Raw genomic sequence first — 23,546 nt, 5'->3', positions numbered from 1 at the left:
GAGGTCCTAAGTTATTCAAAGTAATGGGACCTTTTTATATGTCCAGCTGTTCTTTGACAATGGCAAATTGTCTGCACTGTAGTTTCTAGCTCCGTGCCTATGTTGCTATGCAACCAGTGTATGTAGAACTTAGGCACCTTATATACAAGAATGAAAAATGAAATCATCTCGTTTTGTGTCCCACTATTATGCCGGCTAGGCTAAAGGAGACAGTGATGTTGAAAAATGAATGAAAATGGGGGAATAAATAAAGTGAGAGGAAATTGGAGAACTTTGAAAGAAAACATTCACACGGTGTTTGTCCACCGCAAAGTCCACTTGACGCAAGCTGTGATCGTAAAAATTCCACGCGCCAGAGGTGAACGCTCTACCACTGAGCCATAGTGGCCCTATACAAAAATGAGTGAACTAGTGATATTTTAGGGAGACGAGTAGCAGGAAGAACCTCATTAGCTACATCATAGGACCTTACACGACACAAAACACTGTCGATTTATGTACGTTTCATTTTATTTTTATCTTATATTTTGGAAATGTGTATTCAGTTTTTTCTTTAAATTTTTTGGGGATCCTGACCTGTAGCTTATACATAAATCCGACACTTGGTATGAGACAAGACTCTTAAGCTGTAAAGCAATCAAGCAATATATATATATATATATATATATATATATATATATATATATATATATATATAAGTACATTGGGATCAAATTTTACTCATGATAGTACTTACTTAGCCAAAAGGGGAAGGAGAGAAACGAAAAAAGCTAAGAATTAAGACGTTAGTATTTTAACATCAAGAAATGACTTCTAAATAGGGTTCCCCGTAGGATGGGACGAGACAGAAATTTCATGAGGAGAACCAGATAAGACAGAGCTCTTCAGAGTTAACCTCTGGTATGTATGGTCCCTGGTTTGATTCCCGGCAAAGCCAGTTTGTGGTGGACAACATCGTGTTCATGAGTTTTCTCAGAGTACTCCCGGAATTAATCATCCGTCTCCCTTAGCCTTAAGGACCTAAATATGCGGCGTTAAACTAAAGGATATCCTTTCATTTCAAAAGCAGAGCTCTTTCAATAGAAATAAGTATTCACTCGCCGAGTCGAGACATCCCTTTCACGATACATTCTCAAAGGACACAGTCTCAAGTCTTTGTTACGTAGGATAGGAGATAACCCTAGTTCTAGATTTTCCCAAAGGGATTAACTTTTAAAAAATATTGGAAGATTAGGAAGCCATATTATTTCTTATAGAAAGGTAAAATATCAAACATTACCCCAAAGATTTTTTCACTGTTGAAGTATTGAAGTATTTTCTCATCATTGAATTTATCACTTTCTTCATTTAAAGAAAGAATATTTTTGCGTAAAGAAGCCCTTGAATATTTGTACAGCTTTCACTTTCAGACTTCGCGTAAATAAGTAAAGGAGTTCCTACTTAAAGAAAAAAAAAAGAAAAGAAAGAAAGAAAGAGATCTAAGTTTATAGTATTTTTCTCTTGTTATTCCGGAAGTCAGCAAGGAAGGAGAGGGGGGGAAGAAGAGAATATCAGTGCTGCTCCTGGGGACAAATTACACTCCCCGTAATGCCTCTACTGTATGTAACAGTCACTTTGGAACGAATCCTCTCATGCATCAGCATTTTTCCTTCCCATTTTGTTCCTATTTTTTTTATTATTTTCTTTTTTTGTCTCCCAAAGCACCATTACTAACGAGACAAGAAGTCTTTCCAAGCTTTCGTCCTCCCTCCCCGCCTGCCTCCCTTGATGACGTCTCTTAACATCTCCCATTGGACCTTTGGTCGAGAGTCCTCCGAGGGACCATTACACTCGGCGCACTGCCATGATTCCGACGTTCACTGGTTATTGTTAATGAAAAGAAAGAGCTCTTTAGGTTCCCAAAACCCTTTCTTTTGCCACCACCAACCGACCATCCCCCCTTTTTTTACTCAAGTATTCTCTACTACTAGGTCTACCCGACTACCTCAACTATCCTCGTAGTTCTGTGTTCTCTTACATCAAGGGGGTAGCTTAATATAAAATCACTGAGAGAGCCTCTCCAGGGATATTTAGCGGCTAAAGAATCCATTCTCTCCTTGTTCACAAAGTTAACGCCTCCCCCTCAAAAAAAGCTGTGTACTAACGTGAAATAAGGCCAGTATATTTGTATAAAACTGATAAGATAAACGGTATATTGTTTTTGAAAACTAAAATAAAAGAATCTACACTATCTCAATTACACCCAAATCCATTTATTCCTATCAGCTTCACTTATCTTACCTTAAAATCCTATTTTCTCTTAAACGAATGAACAATCACTGTTCACTTAGATATTTCCCCGTAATGAATGTGTTTCGTTACCTGTTAATATTTTCTTCTGTATCAGGACTTGCAGGAAGTGAAATTAAAAATTTAAAGGATCCAACGTTTTTTCCTGTATAGGCTGCTGAAAATTGATTTTAAACGTAATTTAATTCTTGAGGAATTATAGATGTTAATATGGAATGAAATAAATGGTGTTGAGATGTTTTTGTCCGGTTAAATCGATATGAGCACGAGTATGTGAGAGCTCGAATTCTTTAAATGAATAACCATTCAGGAAACAAGTATGAGCGAGGCTAGTGAGTCCTCAAGCCCCACTGAAGCTAGTGAGTTCTCGTGCCCTAGTGAGGGTAATGAATTCTCAGTCTCGAATGAGGCCAGTGAGTCCTCAAACCCCAATGCTAGTGAGGCCTCAAGCCTCAATTAGGCTAGTGAGTCAGACCCGAATGAAGCTATGAGTTATCAAGCTTCAATAAGGCTAGTGAGTCAGACCCGAATGAAGCTATGAGTTATCAAGCTTCAATTAGGCTAGTGAGTCAAGCCCGAATGAGGCTAGTGAGTCTGTAATTCTCAGTTAGACTAGTGAGTTCTCGTGCCCTAGTGAGGGTAATGAATTCTCAGTCTCAAATGAGACCAGTGAGTCCTCAAACCCCAATGCTAGTGAGGCCTCAAGCCTCAATTAAGCTAGTGAGTCAGACCTGAATGAAGCTATGAGTTATCAAGCTACAATGAGACTAGTGAGACCTCAAGCCACAGCGAGTTTAGTGAGATCTCAAGCTCTAATGAGGCTAGTGAGTCTACAAGCCAAAATTAGACTAGTGAGTCAAGCCTGAATGAGGCTAATGAGTCCTCAAGTTCCAGTGAGGTTAGAGTCCTCAAGTCTCAGTGAGGCTAGTTGAGTCCTTATACTCCAGTGAGGCTAATGAGTTCTCAACCCCTAGTGAGACTTTAAGCATCAGTAAGGCCAGAAAGTCCTCAAGCCCTCATGAGACTAGTGAGTACGAAAGAAAGTAAACTTCATTCAGGATAACGAGCCCGAGCTCTTAGTGAATGAGAGCCCAATGAGGTTAGTGAGCGCAAGATCGAACTAGCGCTAGTCTTATTGAGGATAGTGATGACTCTGAAAGGAATCGAAAGAATGCGAGTCTGATCTAGCATATAATCTTCATTGATATTAGTGAACTCGAGCCTCTTTGAGGATAATGAACCTGAGCCCGAGTAAATCCTGGTTTAAAAATAATCATCCGAAAATAACTTACGCATACGGTTTTTCCAAATATCCCGGTTGATTTAATCATAATAGGCCTTATGCAGTCTTTCTGACACGTGATTAGCACCATACTAAAGGGTTCGGTTTACATATGTTTCCTGCCGTAGTCAGGCCTTTAGTATGACACTAATCATACGCAAAACGACACTGCATTAGGCCCAATAACTTTCTTTTAGTGCCGCGAACAACGTGTGGAGAGGAATACAGCACTTTGTGTGGTATCAGAGTTGAGTTGGTGGTGAGTTTAACGTATCTTTCAGCAGTGAGGCTATATGAGACGGGTCCTACTGATTGACGTGGAATCCGAACCACATGAACCCAGCTCTTCCACGTCAATGATGTGTACGCTAACTTCTAAGCCACGAAGGAGGTCTGTGTGTGGTATCAGAATATACGTACTATATACAGTAGCTTACAAAAAAAGTTCTAATATACCTGTAATGCAGATAAAAGTTAAGCAAGGAAAACAAGTCCCTTGTTCCGCTGTTAAAGTATTCAAGCTCTCTAGTACGAGCTTTCTCACATTAAGCTTACCAAGTCCAGTCTGATTATAAACAAGCAAACAAGAATAACAATACTCGTCGTAAAATTACGCTTCAGTACAATGTTGCTTAAGTCACAGTTTTGAAGCAAAGAGTCAACTTTTATTTGTTTAATATAGTTGGTTTAAATCCATTTAATTAATGAACCTGTCAACCTTGTAAAATTTCGTATTTCTGGTAGAACTAGATTCGTGCAACGTCACACTTTCAAGCCAACGTTACGTTAAGAAAAAAAAAAAAATACGAACATAAATATTCTTTAAAAATTTTATCAAACACTTTTCTTCTGTGATAAACTCTCGGAACTCTACCTGGTATAATTATTTTAATAATATTCATAAATATGAAGATAATAGTTTCGTAAATACCTAATAAATTACTTTTAAATTAATTCTGTACTATTTTTTAAAGTTGTAGAAATGCTACTCCTTATTATACGTCAAAATTCCAATTTTGGTCTCAACTGGGAACCTGCAACATTTTATCTTCTTTCTTTTCTTTCTTTCTTTCTTTTTTTTCTTTTCTTTTTTTTTTTTTTTGGGACAGAACAGAACATTGAAAATAAAGGTTATTCTTCTTCTTGCTCCTTACACGATAGGATTTATGCATATAAGAAGTCAATTTTGACTCCCTGTCAGATGTAGTTCTTGTAATCTTAACAATGTATATTTTCTCTATCTTATACTCATATTTACTGACGTAATATTGAATTTTACTTGCGTGTCAAAAATTTTAGTTTCTTGCCACTATATTTTAATAAATTACTCTTATACTATGCATTACTATGTATTAATCCTTCTTTAGCAAGTAATAATTACTCACTATGAGCTAATCTGAATAATTTCTCAGAGCCACGGGTAGCACTGGTGTGTATGAGTCTTTGATTCGAGCGTACCTTGTGCCAAGTGGACTTTACTGTGAACAATCTAACGTGCGTGAGTTGTCTCGGGGTTCTTCTGTTTCCTCCCACTTTCTCCATACCATTATTGTTCATTCATTTTCATCATCACCATCTCCTGTAGCCTACATAACATAACTATGGAACTTAAAGCTGAATAAGCAATTACATGTTATCAACATGTGAAAGCATACTTCAGTATGTTTTATTTTCTCTGAGAGATCATTTGTAAACGAGACGGGGTTCTAATGGCGAACCTTGTAGTATACCATTTCTTACATTATGCAATATGTTTATTATTATTGTCATTATTATTATTATTATTATTATTATTATTATTATTATTATTATTATTATTATTATTATTATTATTATTATTATTATTGAATTTTAATTTTTGTTCTTTAACTATCATTTCAGGTGCACATAAACCTCGGCGCGGGTGAATCCGAGATCGCTTCTCCGATAGGACTTCGGCTGGATGACCTCACGTGGCATGAGGTTGTTATTACGCGGAAGGACTTAGACATCACGCTCCAAGTAGACACTATACACGTCATCAAGTAAGTACCTTTCAAAGAGGCTATCAAAACCTTTGAAAAAAGAAAAGAAGAAAAAAGAATATAAGGCGATAACGAGAGCGCTATAGAGAGAGAGAGAGAAATAACCTAAAATAAACAGCGAGAACCACTTTTCACGTAATTGCTAAATGGTTGAATCTCAACACACATTTTACAGTAGGTTAAGCGTAGTGGTGTGTGAGAGCAAGGAACGACTGTGTCTCTGTTTATGTGGCGAAATAGAGGAACCATTGAGAAATGAAAAAGACAAATAAATTGTCAAGACGTTAGATAGTGGCTCCGGATGTTGAAAAAAAAAAACGGAAAAAAAGGAGAGAGAAATGTTTGTCTTGTTGATCTCGAGGTCACCTAATTACGTCACGAACTCCATAGCATTTTGGCTTTTGTGTTGTTTTCTTAGAAACTGAAATGATTTGAGCGTAGAAGCTTGAATCCTCTTCTTGACGAACTTTCTGTATTGCAAGACTGAATAGGTATGAGGGGAAAGCGTGTATTGGTATACAAACTTTTCTCTCATATCTATTCCATCTATCAATATAAAACTTAGTAGACACATTTCTTATCCCCTATACTATTGTTGAGGTACATTTAGATTGTGTATTTTTGCCCGGGACCACTCCAGAGGGGTCCCAAGTTGATGGGAGGAATTTCTGGAGGGAATTTTCCCGACATTCTCCTAATTTTCCCAGTTCAAGTACGTTAGGGGCCCCAATACATACCACCTCTGGAAAGCATGTTTCATGCTAAAAAGAATGAACTATAAACCATGACTTTCCAATGAAAGTGTTGATGCAATAGCTATTTCACTGCAAGTCTACAATTTTCATTGTACTAACAGGGTTAATGGGCCCCAGGTCCCATGGCATCGACTCTATTGTCCATGGCACCTAATTTTTTGTGCATGAACATATCTGTGTTATGTTTATCGAATGGATTAGGTTTCATTCAGATGTCTGGTTGGCAGGTTCATGTCATTTCCTTGTTAGTACTTATTTTGGTACCTATTTTTAGAATTATACTTGCCATTTTCCAAAACTTTTATTCCTAAACATTCATTCTGAGCAATTACACTTTCTGTTTTCGGTTTCTTTTAGTGTGAAGCTTCCTGGCAAATTTTCCGAGCTTAACATCCACTATGGCTTATATGTGGGAGGCAGAGGGGACTTCTCCGAGCTGTTCCTGGGCCATCTGGAGTATATGCGTGGCTGCATGGCGGATGTCGTCTACAACAGCGTCAACGTCCTCCGACGAGCGAGAGAGCGACAAGGCAAAGTGGACGTCCTCGGAGTCACGTGGAGCTGTGCAGAAGAATTCGAAGCTGGCCCCGAAAGAGAAATAAGCTTTGTGGAGAATGGAGCATTTATGGCGCTGCCGAATGCCATTTCAAGAACGGGGGCAAGGTTCGTATGCATTGCATGTTTATTCTCCCTCTATATTGACGTCCTTCTTTTATTAAGACTACCAGCTTAATACTGTTGTGTTCCACATCTGTCTTGCTTCCAAACAAATAGATAGAAATTTACTCCAATTTGTTTCTTAGCGTTACGTGACTTAACCTTAAATATAAAATCTCACAAAATTGATTTTACCATTACAAATATTTGATTTTATTTCTCCTAGATCAGTAGGCATCTTTACTAATATGTAGACTTGTATAAGAAATAAAAATATGTATTTGATAGTTCCCCACATTGATCACAATGCTTGCTTAAAAATTTAAGCGAAATATGAAACGATTGATCTGTCATTATCAAGTATCTTTCGTGATTGTCAAATTATATATAAACTAAAATAGAACTAAATATATTATAGATTATAAATAATACGATTAAGAAATTAATTTGCTGTTTATGTAATATTTTGAATGAAACAGATTTCAGAATCATAGTAAATTTCTAAATACACTTACTCGTAATATTCCTACCTGCTTCGTACATTCCTGCCTTATTCCTAAAATAGTCAGATGTACTCTTTTTTTTAAAAAAAACAGTATTAATTATCATAATTTTACTATGAAAATACATTATACTTCGAAAATATTTTTTTAAAGCTTAGTGTATGAAACGCATATACATACATACTGCGGAGCTTAATCCTCTAGTACCTACGGTGCTCAACGAGTTCAGCCCTAGTATTTGATATGTGAAAGACATTAGTAAAGTAGATAAGGTTTTTTATACTTCGCTTTTACGATCAATAAACCTCAAGTTATGTAATCAATAAACCTCTTAAAACTATGACTTAATTGGAAATTCTAAGCCTAACACATTAAGGTTGAATAAATTAGAAAGAGAATGATACCAAACATAGACTATAAAATAAGCTGAAAGCGTCACAAAAAAAAGGTGAAGTAATAGCATTTCAAATTTCTGTTCGGTTATTCTTTCCGTAAAGAGTATATATATATATATATATATATATATATATATATATATATATATATATATATATATATATATATATATTAGACAGATAGATACTGTAGATTGAGATATAATATATCGTTCCAATAGTAACAATCATATTTTCCCCTTATATTCGTTTACTTGATGTATCCACACATGACAGGTCTATTTAGTACAGCTTAACAAACAAAAGAGTTAAAGACAGCAAACAGTTATTTATTAACTTCAAAAATTAGTGTTACGTATATATCCAAGCAAAAAATTGTTTGGATAAGCCATAAATAATAATACAAAGTTTTATGGACTCATCTAGCAATAATGGCGTTCTATAGGCAGTTTATACAATGCATTTCAAAAGAAAAAAATCTCGTATGCTTTAACCATATTCATATAAGTCGTCAATTTTTCAATTTTACATTTACTCATATATTAAACATATATAGAAAATTCTTCATTCTGGAGTATAACATTTCGAAGCCACTAGAGACTACATGAACAGACATTTTCAGAAACAAGCCATATTTGATATAATATCTTTATTGGATTTCTGTTTAATACTCAAGTACCGTGCAACATGACTCAAAGTAATTACCGGCATGGAAGTTAACAAGAGAGATGACTAGAATAGTGAGAATTATAAAACTGCTCCTTCCTTCTAAGCCAAATCTGTTTCATAGTTTAAAATGAAAATTTTAATGTTTTCAAAAGCAAGTTCACGAAGGTTAGCCGAAATGTGAGAAAATAGAATACAAAAGTGTAAGCTCTGGAAAAACATCCGAGAATTGAACACCATGGAAAATGGTAACAAATACTGCAGATAATGGCGTGGAAGTTGAATAGCATACATGGTGACTTGGACATATTTGATTGATAATAAAAGTGTTGTAAAAGACTGTAGCTCATTCAATAGAATTTCCAATTTGGGATATAATTTCGGGAAGAAGTGGAAACAAAGCATTTGTGTTCGTTTCGAACGAAAAAGAAGGGTACTTTTTTTTAAAATATAAGTTTTATTGAGTTGCAATACCCAATAGTGCAGCTTTAAAGTAGTGATTCTCAAATTTATTTGACATGTCTAAGTATTATTGATAACTTTGATAGAAAGATATAAGTGTAGTTGAAGTTTTGCTTAGAAAGTTCGGTTTTATGATGATGATAGCCGATGATGAATCACGCGAATGACCTTTCCAAATACCTGGTTGTTTTAATTCCCTCAAGTAGCCAACGTATTCTGCAAAAGAGTTTGCAACTCCGGCTTCAGTTCCTTGTGATCTGTGCCTCTTCTTTTGTGACCCTCTAGCTACCCACACCTCCCTCGCCTTCACAGCAGCACACACAAACTGCCCGCTACCAAATACTTGATTGATTTGCAGAGGCACCCGGAAGATAGATGGTTCACACGGCACACTCACACACACAACCAACCCAGCCACCAAAGTTTCAGACTTCAACTAGGTTCGGAGTGAAATGAAGGATGCCGATGGTCACTTCCCAATGACAGGATCGATCCCAGGTCTCTCGCTTTAACAAAAAAAAAAAAAAAAAACATGTGCCGCATCCCACATCGTCTCTTGTGCCTTCTTCCCCTTGCTATCGGATTAGCTACCAACATCTCCAGTGAAACCTCCAAAGCCTCCGACCTTGTTCATCCATCAGAGTTACTAACACGGCTGTGGCCCCACGGTCGCCACGACCACTCAATTTAACCCCCTTTCCATGCAGCAGGAAACTCAATCTTCTCTTACTCAGTGCCCACCGTCTTTTTTTCTCTCTCTCTCCTTCCACAAACTTCTATCATGACCCGTAATTTTCAAAACACCACGAAACAACATTATTTTTTCGTTTTGTTGTTCGTTTTCTTTATTGGAAGACAGGATAGCTGTTTGCGGTATACTGGGATTTTTCCCCCCACAGAAGCATTTTTCAAAGTATTGGCATATGCTGAAATATGAGAGACCAATACCGATAGGAATATGCATGGTCTTTAAGACGTATATATTTTCGATATTCAATAAGAATCTGGAGCAACCTGAGTGTAGCCTATGCCCCAAATTTCATTTTAATAGGACAAGGGAGAAAAAATTGTGCTTTTAAATCAAAGTTTTAAGTGCATATGGGTAAGTATTTTGGGATATATGCCTTGTGGACAAGATGTTAAAGGTAACAATCCCAAATAAAACACATTGAAACCTTCCTTATCGAACGCCTCTCAGTAACGTATACGTACATAAAGCAGTTTTGTAAAAAAAAAAAAAAAAAAAAAAAAAAAAAAATCTTGAATTATTATGAAACAGAGTTCTCCTTTTCAAACACAGACAACAACTTTATATAAATATAAAGAAGTACAAATATAACAAGGAAGTGTAAATGTAATAGTTTATAATATGTAATCTGTATAACGACAGTAAATAGGATCTATCAAATAACTCAACTGAATTTAAAGCAGTATGGTCTACAATTCTTGTAGTCAAATACAATCCATCAGTGAACATACATCTATGAAACAAGCCATACCCAATCATATTTTAGAATAATATTAAACATTACACTCACTAATTTACTTATTTGCATCTCAAATAATACCAGTATAATAACCAGCCTGCCATTTTTCATACCACTTTCCGCGTAATTTCTTTCAAGTGTTAATTTTGTTACTTAAATTTGTCAACATTCAACCAGTTTAGTTTCGAAAGAGTAACTAACTTAATCGTCAGGAGAAACTCCAAACGAACAGACCATTTCCAAAATTGAACGCCAGGGGAGCTACTATAGCGCTATTCATAAATATAATAAACTGACTGATTTTTTTAAAATACAAATTTATAACTCTCGCTAATCACAAATATGCTCGAACTTTGGTCCACTTTCTTCAATTGTGTTCGGGGTCACTACCCTCAACGCGATTCGCGCTCACTACACTCAGTTGGACTTGCTCTTAAAAATGTATTTCGAGCCTGAAGTCATTAGCTTCAATGAAGCTCGAATTCATTACTTATATCTGGGACTGCTTCTTCTAGAACTCAGGCTCATTAAGCTCAATTACTTAAAAAAAATAAAATAATAGTTTCGTGATCACTCTCACTTACGATTGTTTGCTTAATTTTCAAGAACGAGTACGTACTATATTGCAGCTTTTAACCTTAACTTACGGAACTACGATTGTAAATTGGGCCCACAAAAATGGCAGAGAGAACGTCGCAAAACTGTGAAGTATGGCTTCATGACTTTTTGCAGTATGGGCACATTCTATATATTATACCATACTTGGTTTCAACATATATACGAGGGGCAGCCAAAAAGTTCCCGGAATGTTGTTATAGTTTTTGGCATTTGTGATGCAATCATAATGAATCTTGTATGGCACAGTCCTTAGGTTGCTTAATTATGAAGTTGGCAAGTGTTAACAGGTAGTAACAGGCTGTGTACGACTAGTGTAGCTGAGTGAAGGAGTGTGTAGTGATAAGTCAGGGCAATTTCATAGTTTGAGCAACGCGTAAACATTAAATGCATGTGCAAATTGGGGAAAATCTGACTCAGAGAGTTTGATACCCTTAAAGACAGTTTAGCACCGTCGGCTATTTCCAAAGCTAAAAGAAGGCCTTTCCCGTTTCGCCAACGTAGAAAAGATGAAAACTAACACTACAACTAAACTTCGGAAGATGTTTCCACCAATCACAGAAGGGGTGAATCAAGTGTGTGTGTATTTCGAAGGTGCCAACTTTGAGGGCGATTAAGTAAATGTATACTTATATTGTGGTAATAAAGAGCTACAACAGAATTCCGAGAACTTTTTTTTTTACTGCTTCTAGTATTTACTAGTTGAATTATGCTTTTAGCTTTTTTTCACGATCTCTGTTTTATTTTATTTATATAGGTCTTCTGTGTTATTAGGATCACATACATAACAAGATTGTGTTGTTAGTACATCCGTCAGATACTCCGAACGAGAACTCTTAAACAGATGCAAGTTTTTAATTCTGTTTTATTTATTTATTTTCAGCAGATTGCTAGAACCGAGTTCGTTAGTGGAGTCAATGAGTTAACATCTTAAACGATAACGGTGGCTTTCTATAGCTCACATCCCATACGTATAAGCGAATTCTTGACTTCTCTTTTTTTTTCAGTAGATAGCTAGAGAAAATATCGATCGAGTTCGTTAATGGAATCAATCCGCTAACATATTAACGGTGGTTATTAATAGCCCATATCCCATGCATGTAAGCGATACTTTTTTTTGTTGTTTTTAACAGTAGAAAACTAGAAACATTCTCTCCGCCAAGTTCGTCAATGGAGTAAATCCGTTAACACATGATCGAATAACGGCGAATTTAACGGTAGCTACTGAATCCCATATTCCATACATGTACATGAATTTTGAATTTTCTTTTTTTGCAATAAATAGCTAGAGCGATTAGGTCGGCCGAGTTCGTTAATGGAGTCAATCCGTTAACACATTAAAGGATAACTAGGAATGTAACGGTGGCTGTCAATCCGTTAATATATTAACGGATAATACCAACTTTAACGGTTGATATCTATAGCCCATGTCCCATATATGTAAGAGAAATTTTGAGTTTTGCATTTTGCAATTGATAGCTAGTGCCATTATCTCGGTCGAGTTTCTTAATGGAGTCAATCCGTTACAAGATTAATGGATAATGGCAACTTAAACGGTGGCTACCTATAGCCGATATCCCACTCAAATAAGCAAATTTTTAAATTCTAGTTTTGTAGCAGATTGGTGGACAATTATTTCGTTAATGGAATCAATTCGTTAATATACTGACGGATAACGGCGACTTTAACAGGGACTAATTATAGCCCATAACTTACAAATGTAACCGAATTCTTCAATTCTATTTTTTGCTACAGATAGCTAGAATGATTGCCTCGACCAAATTTATTAATGGAGTTAATCCGTAATTTAAAACGGCGACTTTATCAGTGGTGGTTATTTATAGCCCATGTCCCATACAAATAAGCAAATTCTTAACTTCTGGTTTTAGAGAAGATTGGTGGACCACTGAGTTCATTAACGAAGTGAATCGGTTAATATATTAATAGATAACGGGGACTTTAACGGTTGCTATCAATAGCCTATATCTCAACAAATTGTTAAATTCTGTTGATATTGATGTTTTTGTTTACAACATATGGCTGAAACAATTATCTCGGCCGGGTTCGCTAATGGTCTTAATCCGTTAATATCTTAAGAGATGCGGTAACTATCGGTGGTTATCCATACTCCATATTTCACGTGTTCGTCTCTTCTGTCTTTATCAGAATTTATTATATCATTGATCTTATATTTGATATATATTTGAAATCTCATTTTTTAAATCATTGTTTTTATTTTAAGATTCCTTTTATGAGAAGTATGTATCGACCATTGGACTTTTTCTGTGACGTTGACAAATAGCGTCCAAATTGTAGTCCCCAGTAAACAAACCAATTAATCAATCAAAATTATCCCATACATTCAAATATTAAATATTATATAAATAGTATATCTTTTTATGAGAATCAAGGTACTTCTATCACTTTAAATTATCAGGAATATGTGTCTCTAGGTTGCTCTGCGAGGACTTTGATACAAGTGTGCTCATCATAATAATTGCACTATAAAATGAAGTAATTTTGTAAACTGATTTAATTTTTTTTTTTATGTCCGGAGAATTATCGAGTGTTGGGAGACAATGTCGTTTATCTCAACAGAGGTTCATGTTCATAATCAAATATGATCAGTTCTTCTTTCCTTGTTTTCTTTTCTTTTTCTTTTTTTTAAGGTTTACACAAAAGAGCTATTCCCGCGGAATTTCATTAACAAAATATTTTCATTATGTACTATATTACCAGAGGAAATGACGCACAAGAATACCTCATACCAAAATTGCCACAGTTACAGTTAACAAGTTTCTGCGGTGGCGAAGCGGGGAGAAGAGAGAGAGAGAGAGTGTGTATGTGTGTGTGTGTGTGTGTGTGTGTGTGTGTTAGGTGCATAGCGCTATTGTATTATTGACGAGAATGTTTTGCCCCAAACGACTATCTTTTGTATATTTTTATTTTTATTATCATTGCGAGGATGCATTTTTTCGGGTCACCTTGTGGCTTAGGTTACAGTAGGTAGGCTAATTGATGTAGTTAGTTTATAAACAAGCAAGGATCATGAAAAAGGTTTCAATTGATTATGTGCGATATAAAACAGTTTTTGTTTAAATTGAAGCGTTCGTTGTTTCAAAACTGAACATAAATAATTTCCATTTTGAAGGTTTTGTGGGAAAGGAAAATATTATTGTATTTCCTGTCATATGTCTTATTTTATTTAGTTGGTTTTATACCCGGTTGTACATCTCTGTAGAATAGCAGGGAATATAATTATAGTACAAATGAATTGTATTCAAGGAGTTTATGGATTGATGATATGCAACCCCATATTGAGAAAAAAAAAACACTTTTGAGGAATTCAGAAGAAAACCTAATTTTTTTCTTATTTCATGGTCTATAGTGGCTAACACGTGCGTCTGTGACATATGATGTTCAGAGTTCGGTTCCCTGTGCGGTGGGAGGGCATTGAACGCGCTATAGTGTTTCAGATCCCGTTTCTAAACAGTAGATGTGTACCCTCGCTGTTGATAAAGGCCGTAAACAAAAAAACAACCAACCAATCAAAACCTTGTGATCTTTGCTCAACTCTTAAGAATAATGTTTTATCAATGTAACTGTAGTATATTAGATGATTATTGAGCTCTACTTAATTGCGCGTATTTTCCTGCGAGCTTCTCTTCAAGATAGCTATATACTTGTATAAATTCTAAATCCGGCTGTCTCGGGGCTGATAGATAACGTTCTTCACGCGAATACTAACATCACATAAACGTAAGAAGAAGGAAATGATCAAGAAGTTAACAGTATATACGTATAATCTAGACATGCAAGTGAAGTATCTAACGAAACGTCTAGAAAATTTAAGTTGCGACAGCTAAGGATGGAAAATTTTGAGCCAAATTCGGTGAACGTATTAGCTGTCAGTTACTTAGGTAGCTGTATCTATGACTTTCAGGCAGGCAGTAGATACATGTCAGTTACGTACGTAGTTGGGTGTGTGACTTTTAGGCAGGCAGTATATTACAAACAGAAAGTCAATGGAACAGAGTCTCAATCTTTATAAATGATGCTACAATTATCCGGAATTTTTGACATTATCACATAAAAAGACTACTGAAAAATATTTGTAATTTTTAGTTTGATGCCACACTTCATGGTATATTTTTTTCTAATTTACTTTGCTTTAATCAGCGAATTACCATCACCTGAGATATTCAACAATAAAATACTCTTTGAATTTCAATGGAAAGTGGCTTTGCTGCTGATATAACAGTTGAACTTCTTTTTTCTTATTATTAGTTTGGAAATTCCCATAAGAACATTTGAAGAGATTTCTCTTGCTCTCATCTCTTTCTAGTGATCACGTTTCCTAGTAGGTTCCCATTTGCAATTATAATTAACTAGGCGCAAGTTAAAAATCTAACCGGATTTTATATTTGTGCAAATGAAACAGGCAGAACAACTAACATTCATGGCAATTTTATGTTTAAAAAATTACGTTGCGCGAAGTAGTTTGTAAAGATAGTATTTTAAAATATGAAATTTCTTTAATTCAAAAGAGCTTTTATAAATTGGTAAAATTTATATAATCAGATTGAAAAGTAGTAGGACTGGATATGCACTGCATTATTATTGCTGTTTAAAGCAGTTCTTAAAAACTGTCTTTCTTACTTCAAAAATGAGTTTAAAATGCATTTTTTAAATTTAAGAGTTCATGGTTATGTTCTATAGGCTAGAGGAGACGACGATTATTAAATAATTGGTGGAATGAGAATGTGGGAGGAAACAGGAGATCTTCAAGAAAACCATTGGACATGATACTATCGACCAGAAACTCACATTGCTTGGAATCGAACCAGGGTACTCTTACACTAGAAATGAGCGTCATACTTCTGACCACAGTTCCTACAAAAACGTTAAAACTCTGTGAATAAATCTTCTTAATGATTTATGCAAATATTCTTTCATTTTGTTGTTATCGTTAATAATAATACTTTATTTTAAAATCAAATATCGTGCTAATAAGTCGTTTTTTTTTCTTCCGAAATTTACAAACAGTAATTTTGTTTGAGTGAGAACTTCTCCATTTTGTAAGACTAACCCGTGGAACAAGGGTGTTATTTGGGTTGTCTAACTTGTCAGGCGCATAATTTCCTGTATTACTCTCCTCACAGGCGCAGCGCAGAACAGAATATCCAAGGTCGAAATTGTCATGCGATTTCCACTCGTCACTTGCACATGCACGAAATAATTACACAGTATTGAAGTAATTGCATCAGGAAAAAGTCGTAGATAACTTTTATCTTTAAATCAAGCTGATTTAGTGCTACGAGCATATTGAACTTCGCTGGGCTTCTTTCTCCATATTTATAATTAGAATAATGCAGTGGAATTTATTTAAACATTTTAAATAAGGCATTACTTTTCTTCCACCATTTCAATAAAAAAATACGATGATGTGGCGAATATATGTATCTTGGTCAATGCTGAAACATTAGATAGTTTCATGATCCCATTATTTGAGCTTGTAACAATCGGAAACAGAGAGAAGGGCGGAAAACAGGGTACTGAAAAAGTTCATTCTTTCTGATGATCTAACTTCTGAAAAGAAATCTGGAACTTTTTTTTAACCTCGGAAAGCGAGTAAGTAAAACCCTTTGAGGCACTTTCCTTCCAGTAAAATATTAAGTGCATGTGGTCAATTTGTTGTCAATTCTGCATCGTAGTCTGCATTTGATTGGGATATTGTTGTCAACCTAACAGATGCCTTAAAGAACAACGTCGGACTTCTTAGAGGACATTTGTGGCTGAAATGAAACTATATATGAGATCACATGGCAACTGTTCTCTCATAAAAGAATTGTCTTGTTATACTGTTCCTGGTATAACCTTTTTATACTGTTACACTGTCCCAAAAATAATTAACTTGAGTCATAAATAATTACAATGTGATTCATACCATGAATATTTGGAGACAGTGTTTTGACATGTAGAAACGCAACCCAAGTGACTTTTTGGGGCGTTATGTAGCTGTTGTTAAAACTGGCATACATTACTACCTACTACAAACCTACTAACACTGAAAGCAATAGATTTCAACAGAATAATCTGTTCCCCCACTGCGTCGTTTCCATTGACCACTAGAAAAGGGTAAAACTATTACTATATCCTTATTAGATCGTTTTCAGAAAGAAGTTATGAAAAAAGTGGCCCCATTTAACGAAAGAAGATCTACTTAATTACGGCAATACTTCTGGCCACTCCTCTGCTATTGCCATAGCTATAACTGTCGAATTGTACTACGAACTGCTACTTCATCCACTCTTTCCTCAGTATTATCCCCTCCGATATTTTTGTCGTCAGAAACCTGAAGACTTGGATCGATGGAAGATTTGTGTCCGATGAGGAGATAATGATTGACGCAAACTCCTATTTCACAGATTTATTTTTTTAGAAGGCATAAAAAGGTTGGGACAAACGTTGAACAAAATGTATCAATCTTAAAGGGGACATGAGTCGAAAATTAAATTAATTTTCAGTACGAAATTTAGTTCTTTCGTTTCGAAGTCGCCGAATTTGCTACTGGTCCTTCTTGGGACAAACTCACGGTCCTGCCTAACATTGTCAATAGCAAAACTGACACTTCTGGTAAGAAGGGTCTTTGGTCTGATTCCACATTATGACTGCTTGTAGGAGACAGCATTGTCCAACTGTGAATCTTCTCGGGAAGTTCCGTTTCCTGTTGCTTTGTCAATTCACTACTCGTGCCACCACCTTTTGCGTGCAAACAGGGAATAAATTGCGGAATATTAAAGTAATTATTTCAAGAACCAAGCGCTTCATAATTTGGACTATCATTTGGAACATAAATTAATCTAGAAATCCATATTCTTTACATGAAAATCTTTGTTTAATAATAAAAAGAATATATCAATGTAGCGACATTTAAATATACAACTCAAGTCTGACATTGGCTCCGACAGATGGATATAAATGTTCTTCGAAACTGGAAAGGACAACGTAATACCTAAAACAATTATGTCGCGTTGACCCTTCCCTTCTACCCTCTTTTTTATTAAAAAAAGGAAGTCCAGACTGAGCCATTTTATAGTCTAGAAAAATATTACGCGACGACGAAGAGAGAGAGAAAAAAAACTAGCAACCACAGTAAAATTTATTTCCAGTAAAACAAAAAATAAAAAGGAAACAAAAAATAAACATTTGCTTTTCCTCCCATTTCACTTCAATGCGGGATACATTATCCAACATCCTGCGTATGACATCATAAATAGTTGATGCGATGTTGTCAAATTGCTTTCCGGCGGCTGTATATAAACCTTGATGTATGGACGTAAATCAAACATCAGTGCATTTTTTTGAAGAGACAGCATGGAAACACACACACACACACACACACATTCAAAGAATAAAAGTTTTAAAAAAGGAACATGGGCATATATAGTGCTGAGAAAGAGGATTGTAGTGATTTTGAACGAATCGGTGTTCAATGAATCACAGTCGGATGAAAAAATCACTTTAAAATTTTTTTTGTTTCTTTGTGTTGTGTGATATAAAACCAAGTTATGGTCAGAATGAGCGTTTCTGCTGTGTTTTTCGGCGGCTTCTGTTAGCAGAATCTATTCTTTCCAATTGTCTTCTGTTTCCATATATTTAACTGCTAAATTCATGAACTTGTATTGTCATACTCAATAATCCTTGAGCTTTTGTGATGTTCACTTTTATGGTTATTAAAATTATACGTGTACTACGTCAACTTCTTCAAAGTAGATTTTATGATATCATCTTAGCCTGGTTCTTATTTTTAAAATTACATTTTCTGTCTGAATCTTAAAGATTCTTTTAAGTTTCTTTTATATTGTTCTGTGTGCTTGTATGTTTATATATAGCATAATTTTATTATCTTATTTATTTACTTCTCGTAGTTCAAGATTCAACTCCCAATTGCTTAGAATTTATATGTTAATGTGCGTTGCCGTTTCACTGAGTGAGTTTTGGAACTTTTAGTTCTTAGAAGTTCCCCTGTTATGCCCATCGAATCGCTGATAATTGAGTTATGGTTACAAGAGGCTGTTGTTATATATATTAACAAAGTATACTACTAAATATATCGGTTCCTCTATCTATTTTATTGAATAGATGCTTCAGGGAAGGGTATTATCCCACCAGCTGGAAACTAGCTTACGTGACCCCAATATATTGAAATGTTTTGTAGGTAGAGACAAATAACGGTCCGAATGTGTTTCCCCTTCACCAATTTTATTACAAAATACTAAATACAAAAATATCTTTGAATTTCAAAGATAACTCTACTAACATCTTCTTTCTAATTGAGCTGGGTAAAGGAGAATGGTGTTTTGCAGGGAGCCCCTTCACTCAAAGTAGTCTTCGAAGCACCTGTAGGGTGTTGGTGAATCTTGCAGGAAAACCCCGTCAGCCCAAAGCAGCTTCGCGAAGTTTAGATTATGGTGAGGATCCCTAGTCTAAAATGACCTCGGGTTAAGGTAAAGGTGTACTCCTAGTCCAAAGCGACCTCGGAGCAGGTGTTGGTTATGTAATCAACGGTCAGACTGATGCCTGGTACCTCCGTGATCCCTCTTTTAGGTGTCCTTTTCGGGTGGCTCGTCTTCTTTCGGTTTCCTTCGTGTAGTCCGTCTCCTTTCGGTTTTCTTCATGTTTTCCTCTTTAGTGTATCGTCTGCTTATTTGTAAATATTAGCACGTGTCGTCTATGAGTATGTGCTTAGTTGTGACTGGGGATCCTTACAATATAAATCAGGCATTAAATATCAGGTATCCTTCTATAGACCAATATCTCTTCTTTCTTTAACTTCTATTATCTGCGAAATGTCACCTTACATTCACACTTCTCGGTACGGCTTTCTAGCGAAAAGCTTAAGTCTCAAAAACTTTAGTACTCTTCTTTCCTATGCAGTTAAATGTATGAATTAATAATACTCAATTAGATGTTATCTATTTTGATCTCTCCAAAGCTCTTGATTCTGTCAATCACATTCATCTTTTCCACAAGCTTTCTTATAGATTTAATGTAAATGGTAAATTTCTCTCTTTAATCACCAGCTACTTGAAGGACCGTAAACAGAAAGTTGTTCTTTCAGGGGCGACTTCAACCCCTCAACCTGTGATCTCGGGTGTACTTCGGGGGAGTGTACTTGGGCCCCTACTATTTGTCCCAGGGTGCGAATTACGGCAAGGGATAGGGGGGAAATCCCCCTCTGGAAAACTTTTATCTCTGGATGAAAGGCAGAAAGAAATTTCCAATGGAAGATGCTATTTTCCCCTCCTACCCTCAGTTATATTTCTTACATCATTCAAATTCTTCAATTCAATGTACTAAATGTAAATCCATTTGAAAGTTGTTAATAGAAAATTCATTGTAAAAAAGTATTTTGGTTAGATTACGTGTGTGTTGGGAGTTGCGTGTGTGTTTTTTTGAAAAAGAAATGTTAGTGAGATCTGTTGCTGTAGGTTGGGATAAAAACGGTATAATAATGGTGTACTTTTCCCCAAAACCTAAGCCAAGTGTGTTAAGTTCAATCATTATTGTCAGCAGAGTTGGCGCGATTATAGAAAGTTGGTTTAAACAGGGTATTTTCTTTTTTACTTTATCCCCGCCTGGAAAAATCGCCTAATTCGCACCCTGATTTGTCCTTTATATGGACAACCTCTCATCACACTTGTCAGAGAATCCTAGTTTGCCTTGTACTCTTTGTTGATGTCATACAGAGAAATATCGTGTTTCCATGACGCGATGGCCCTAGAGGAAGACATAAATTACCTTATAGCCTGGTGTGAAGTTTAACAATTGAAACTTAACCGCATGAAATGTAACAGTAGGGGTTTATTACCATTACTCTGAAAAAGTCTCTTGTTCCCTCCGAATACCATATTAACGGTTCCCCTGTAACACACTTTGCTAGTCGTAATAATCTTGGTGTCATCTTTGACTCGAAACTCATGTTCTTTGACCACATCTTCTCAATAGTCAAGAAATCAATGCGCATGTTGGATCTTCTTTCCCGATTTACTGAATTATGCACTGTGACATCTTAATATCCAGACGCCGCGAGTATACGGACATATCTTTGACCTGATTTTTTTCATAAGGTAGTTAATGGGAACTTAAGATTGGAAACCCTACTTCAAGAACTATCTTTTAAGTGTCCCTTCCAGCAAAACTCGGAATACCCACCTATTCTCTCTTGCCAGCACCACGTTGGCAATTATACAGTACTGAAACATCATAATAATCTTCCAACAGATGTGACATTTTTCGAGCTACCTGGTGTTTGATACAGTAATTAAACGCGTGTTCGCCAAGTAATATTACTTTTACACTCTTTGTTGATACTGCATTGTTATTGTTGTTGATACTTTATTTGTATTTTTTCCTATTTAACATTTCCCTGTGTAAAATGGCAATATTTTGCTGTATGTTTGAATTTGTTCAATAAATAAATAAATAGGCCTATTCGTCATTACAGTATCCATTTTCTTGCTCGCAGTGTTAACTTGCGACCAATAGCAATCTATTAATAAAACTACTAAAAAACAATCATGCACGATTCTAGGAAACATTTTGTTTAGTGTTTATCGGATGACACAATTATAAAGCAAATTACTACAATGTATGACACAATAGTTACTAATACTTTATAATAGTTACTAATAATTATATATTTCAAATAGTTACTAATAAGTATACATTTCTATCATATATTCGTTTTAGGTATTGCCTGATTAGAGTGCCGTGGGAGAGGGCGAGCGGGGCGACGGCCCCGGACGCCGAAGTAAGGGGCGCAAAATTCGAGAGGAAGAAAGAAAAGATACATATAAAATGGAAGGAAATATGTAATAAAAAGTGCACAAATTAAAGGAAAAGCAGGGTTTATTTTTTGAAAATTTTCTTACGCTTCGCGCCAACCATGGTGGCGCTTCGTTGCTCACTCATATGTAGGGGACGCCGTCGTGTGCTCTCGCCCTGGGCGCTGGGAATGGCACTGCCTGATTAACCATCTGATGTATATTCATGTATATAAGTACATAGAAAACTTTGGGAAAAGCTACCAATGCTTTAAGTTTTAGTCTCATTTTTTCATTGTATCCCACAAAAACTCTTTTTATAAAAGCACTTTAAAAAAATAAAAAATATTATTATTAAAATAATTAAACGTTCATAGGAAAATTGAAATATATTTTGCTTACTGATCACACATTTATCGTTATATTAAAATATACACATTTCCTATGATAAAATTGGTTAAATGAACGATATTTTGAAAATACAAATCAATGTTAACAGAGTGTTGGAAGAGATGTTTGCTGAAGTGTGAAAATGCCTTGTGAGGGACGAGGTACTTGAACACAGGAAAATACTACGGAGTCATCAAAGTGCTAACACACCAAAAAACCAAAGAACTCCCAAGTCTTTGATCAATTCTCTAAAAAGACGTTTGGCATAGTGCCTGCGAAAGTAATCCTAAGGTTGTCTTGAGTTTTCTACACGTCGTTAAAGGTCTCGTAACTCCAAAGACCATAAAAGAATAGTGGAGCAAAATGAATGCAAGAACAAGAACACAAGAGGGGAAATTCACTGATTTCTTAAAAGCCAGTCTTTTATTCTTTCTTCTGTGTCATTTGGCAAAGAGATTTTGAACGTAATTGGCATTGCATACTGCACGAAATACTCGATTTTTTTTTCTTAAGTTGAGGACTTTTCGGGCATTAAATGTTGCTAAGGTACTCATTTACTTCTTGTCATATCCTTAAGTACAACTAATTGCTTTCTTTTTTTTTTTTTTTTTTTTTTTTTTTTTTTTTTACATATTTTAGTCAGCAACTGTATAACACTATTAAGATTAACGAACAGTGTCCGAATAAAAAAGCAAAAAAGATAAATTTCATTGAGCCGTACATAACGATATGGATACATGCATATTCTTCTCATGCGTAGATTTCGAGAAAGTCGACAAATATATTTTTGTAAATCTAAAAATGAATGCTCTGCGATAACCACGCAACATATTAAGTTGAAACTGATACCGAAGGATACCCTTGTGAAGTTATTATTATTATTATTATTATTATTATTATTATTATTATTATTATTATTATTATTATTATTATTATTATTATTATTATTATTATTATTATGCAAGCAGGACCCAGTACTTTAGTTTTTGTTTAACCGTAATATATAGTCCAACGATGAGACATATCAATTAATAGCTAATATAAGACCTGAACAACATGCTCTAGGCGCAGGGGCGGATTCAGGTCAAACTTCGGACTTCTGGGGGAGCGGTGGGTTGTAATACTGCTACTTAGAGCTACATTTAAGAGCTCCAAATTGTGCAATGGGTTTTATTTATATATATTTAATACG

The 23,546-nt window shown here is 35.4% G+C and overlaps 1 protein-coding gene across 1 annotated transcript in view; it reads left to right on the top strand.

Annotated features, from left to right (window-relative positions):
* The window catches only part of kon (chondroitin sulfate proteoglycan 4-like protein), a 181,938-nt gene that overhangs the window by 42,192 nt on the left and 116,200 nt on the right, over positions 1-23,546 (top strand). Inside the window, exons 3-4 of the mRNA XM_081749757.1 lie at positions 5,453-5,595; positions 6,708-7,013. Coding sequence (XP_081605883.1) covers positions 5,453-5,595; positions 6,708-7,013 — 449 coding nt within the window. The remainder of the gene's footprint in view (positions 1-5,452; positions 5,596-6,707; positions 7,014-23,546) is intronic.

This window comes from Thermobia domestica, chromosome 2 (assembly GCF_964235325.1).
Source record: "Thermobia domestica chromosome 2, izTheDome1.hap1.1, whole genome shotgun sequence".
Taxonomy (NCBI): Eukaryota; Metazoa; Arthropoda; class Insecta; order Zygentoma; family Lepismatidae; genus Thermobia; species Thermobia domestica.
Note: the sequence above shows the minus strand (reverse complement) of the source record. Positions and strands in the feature narration are given on the sequence as shown.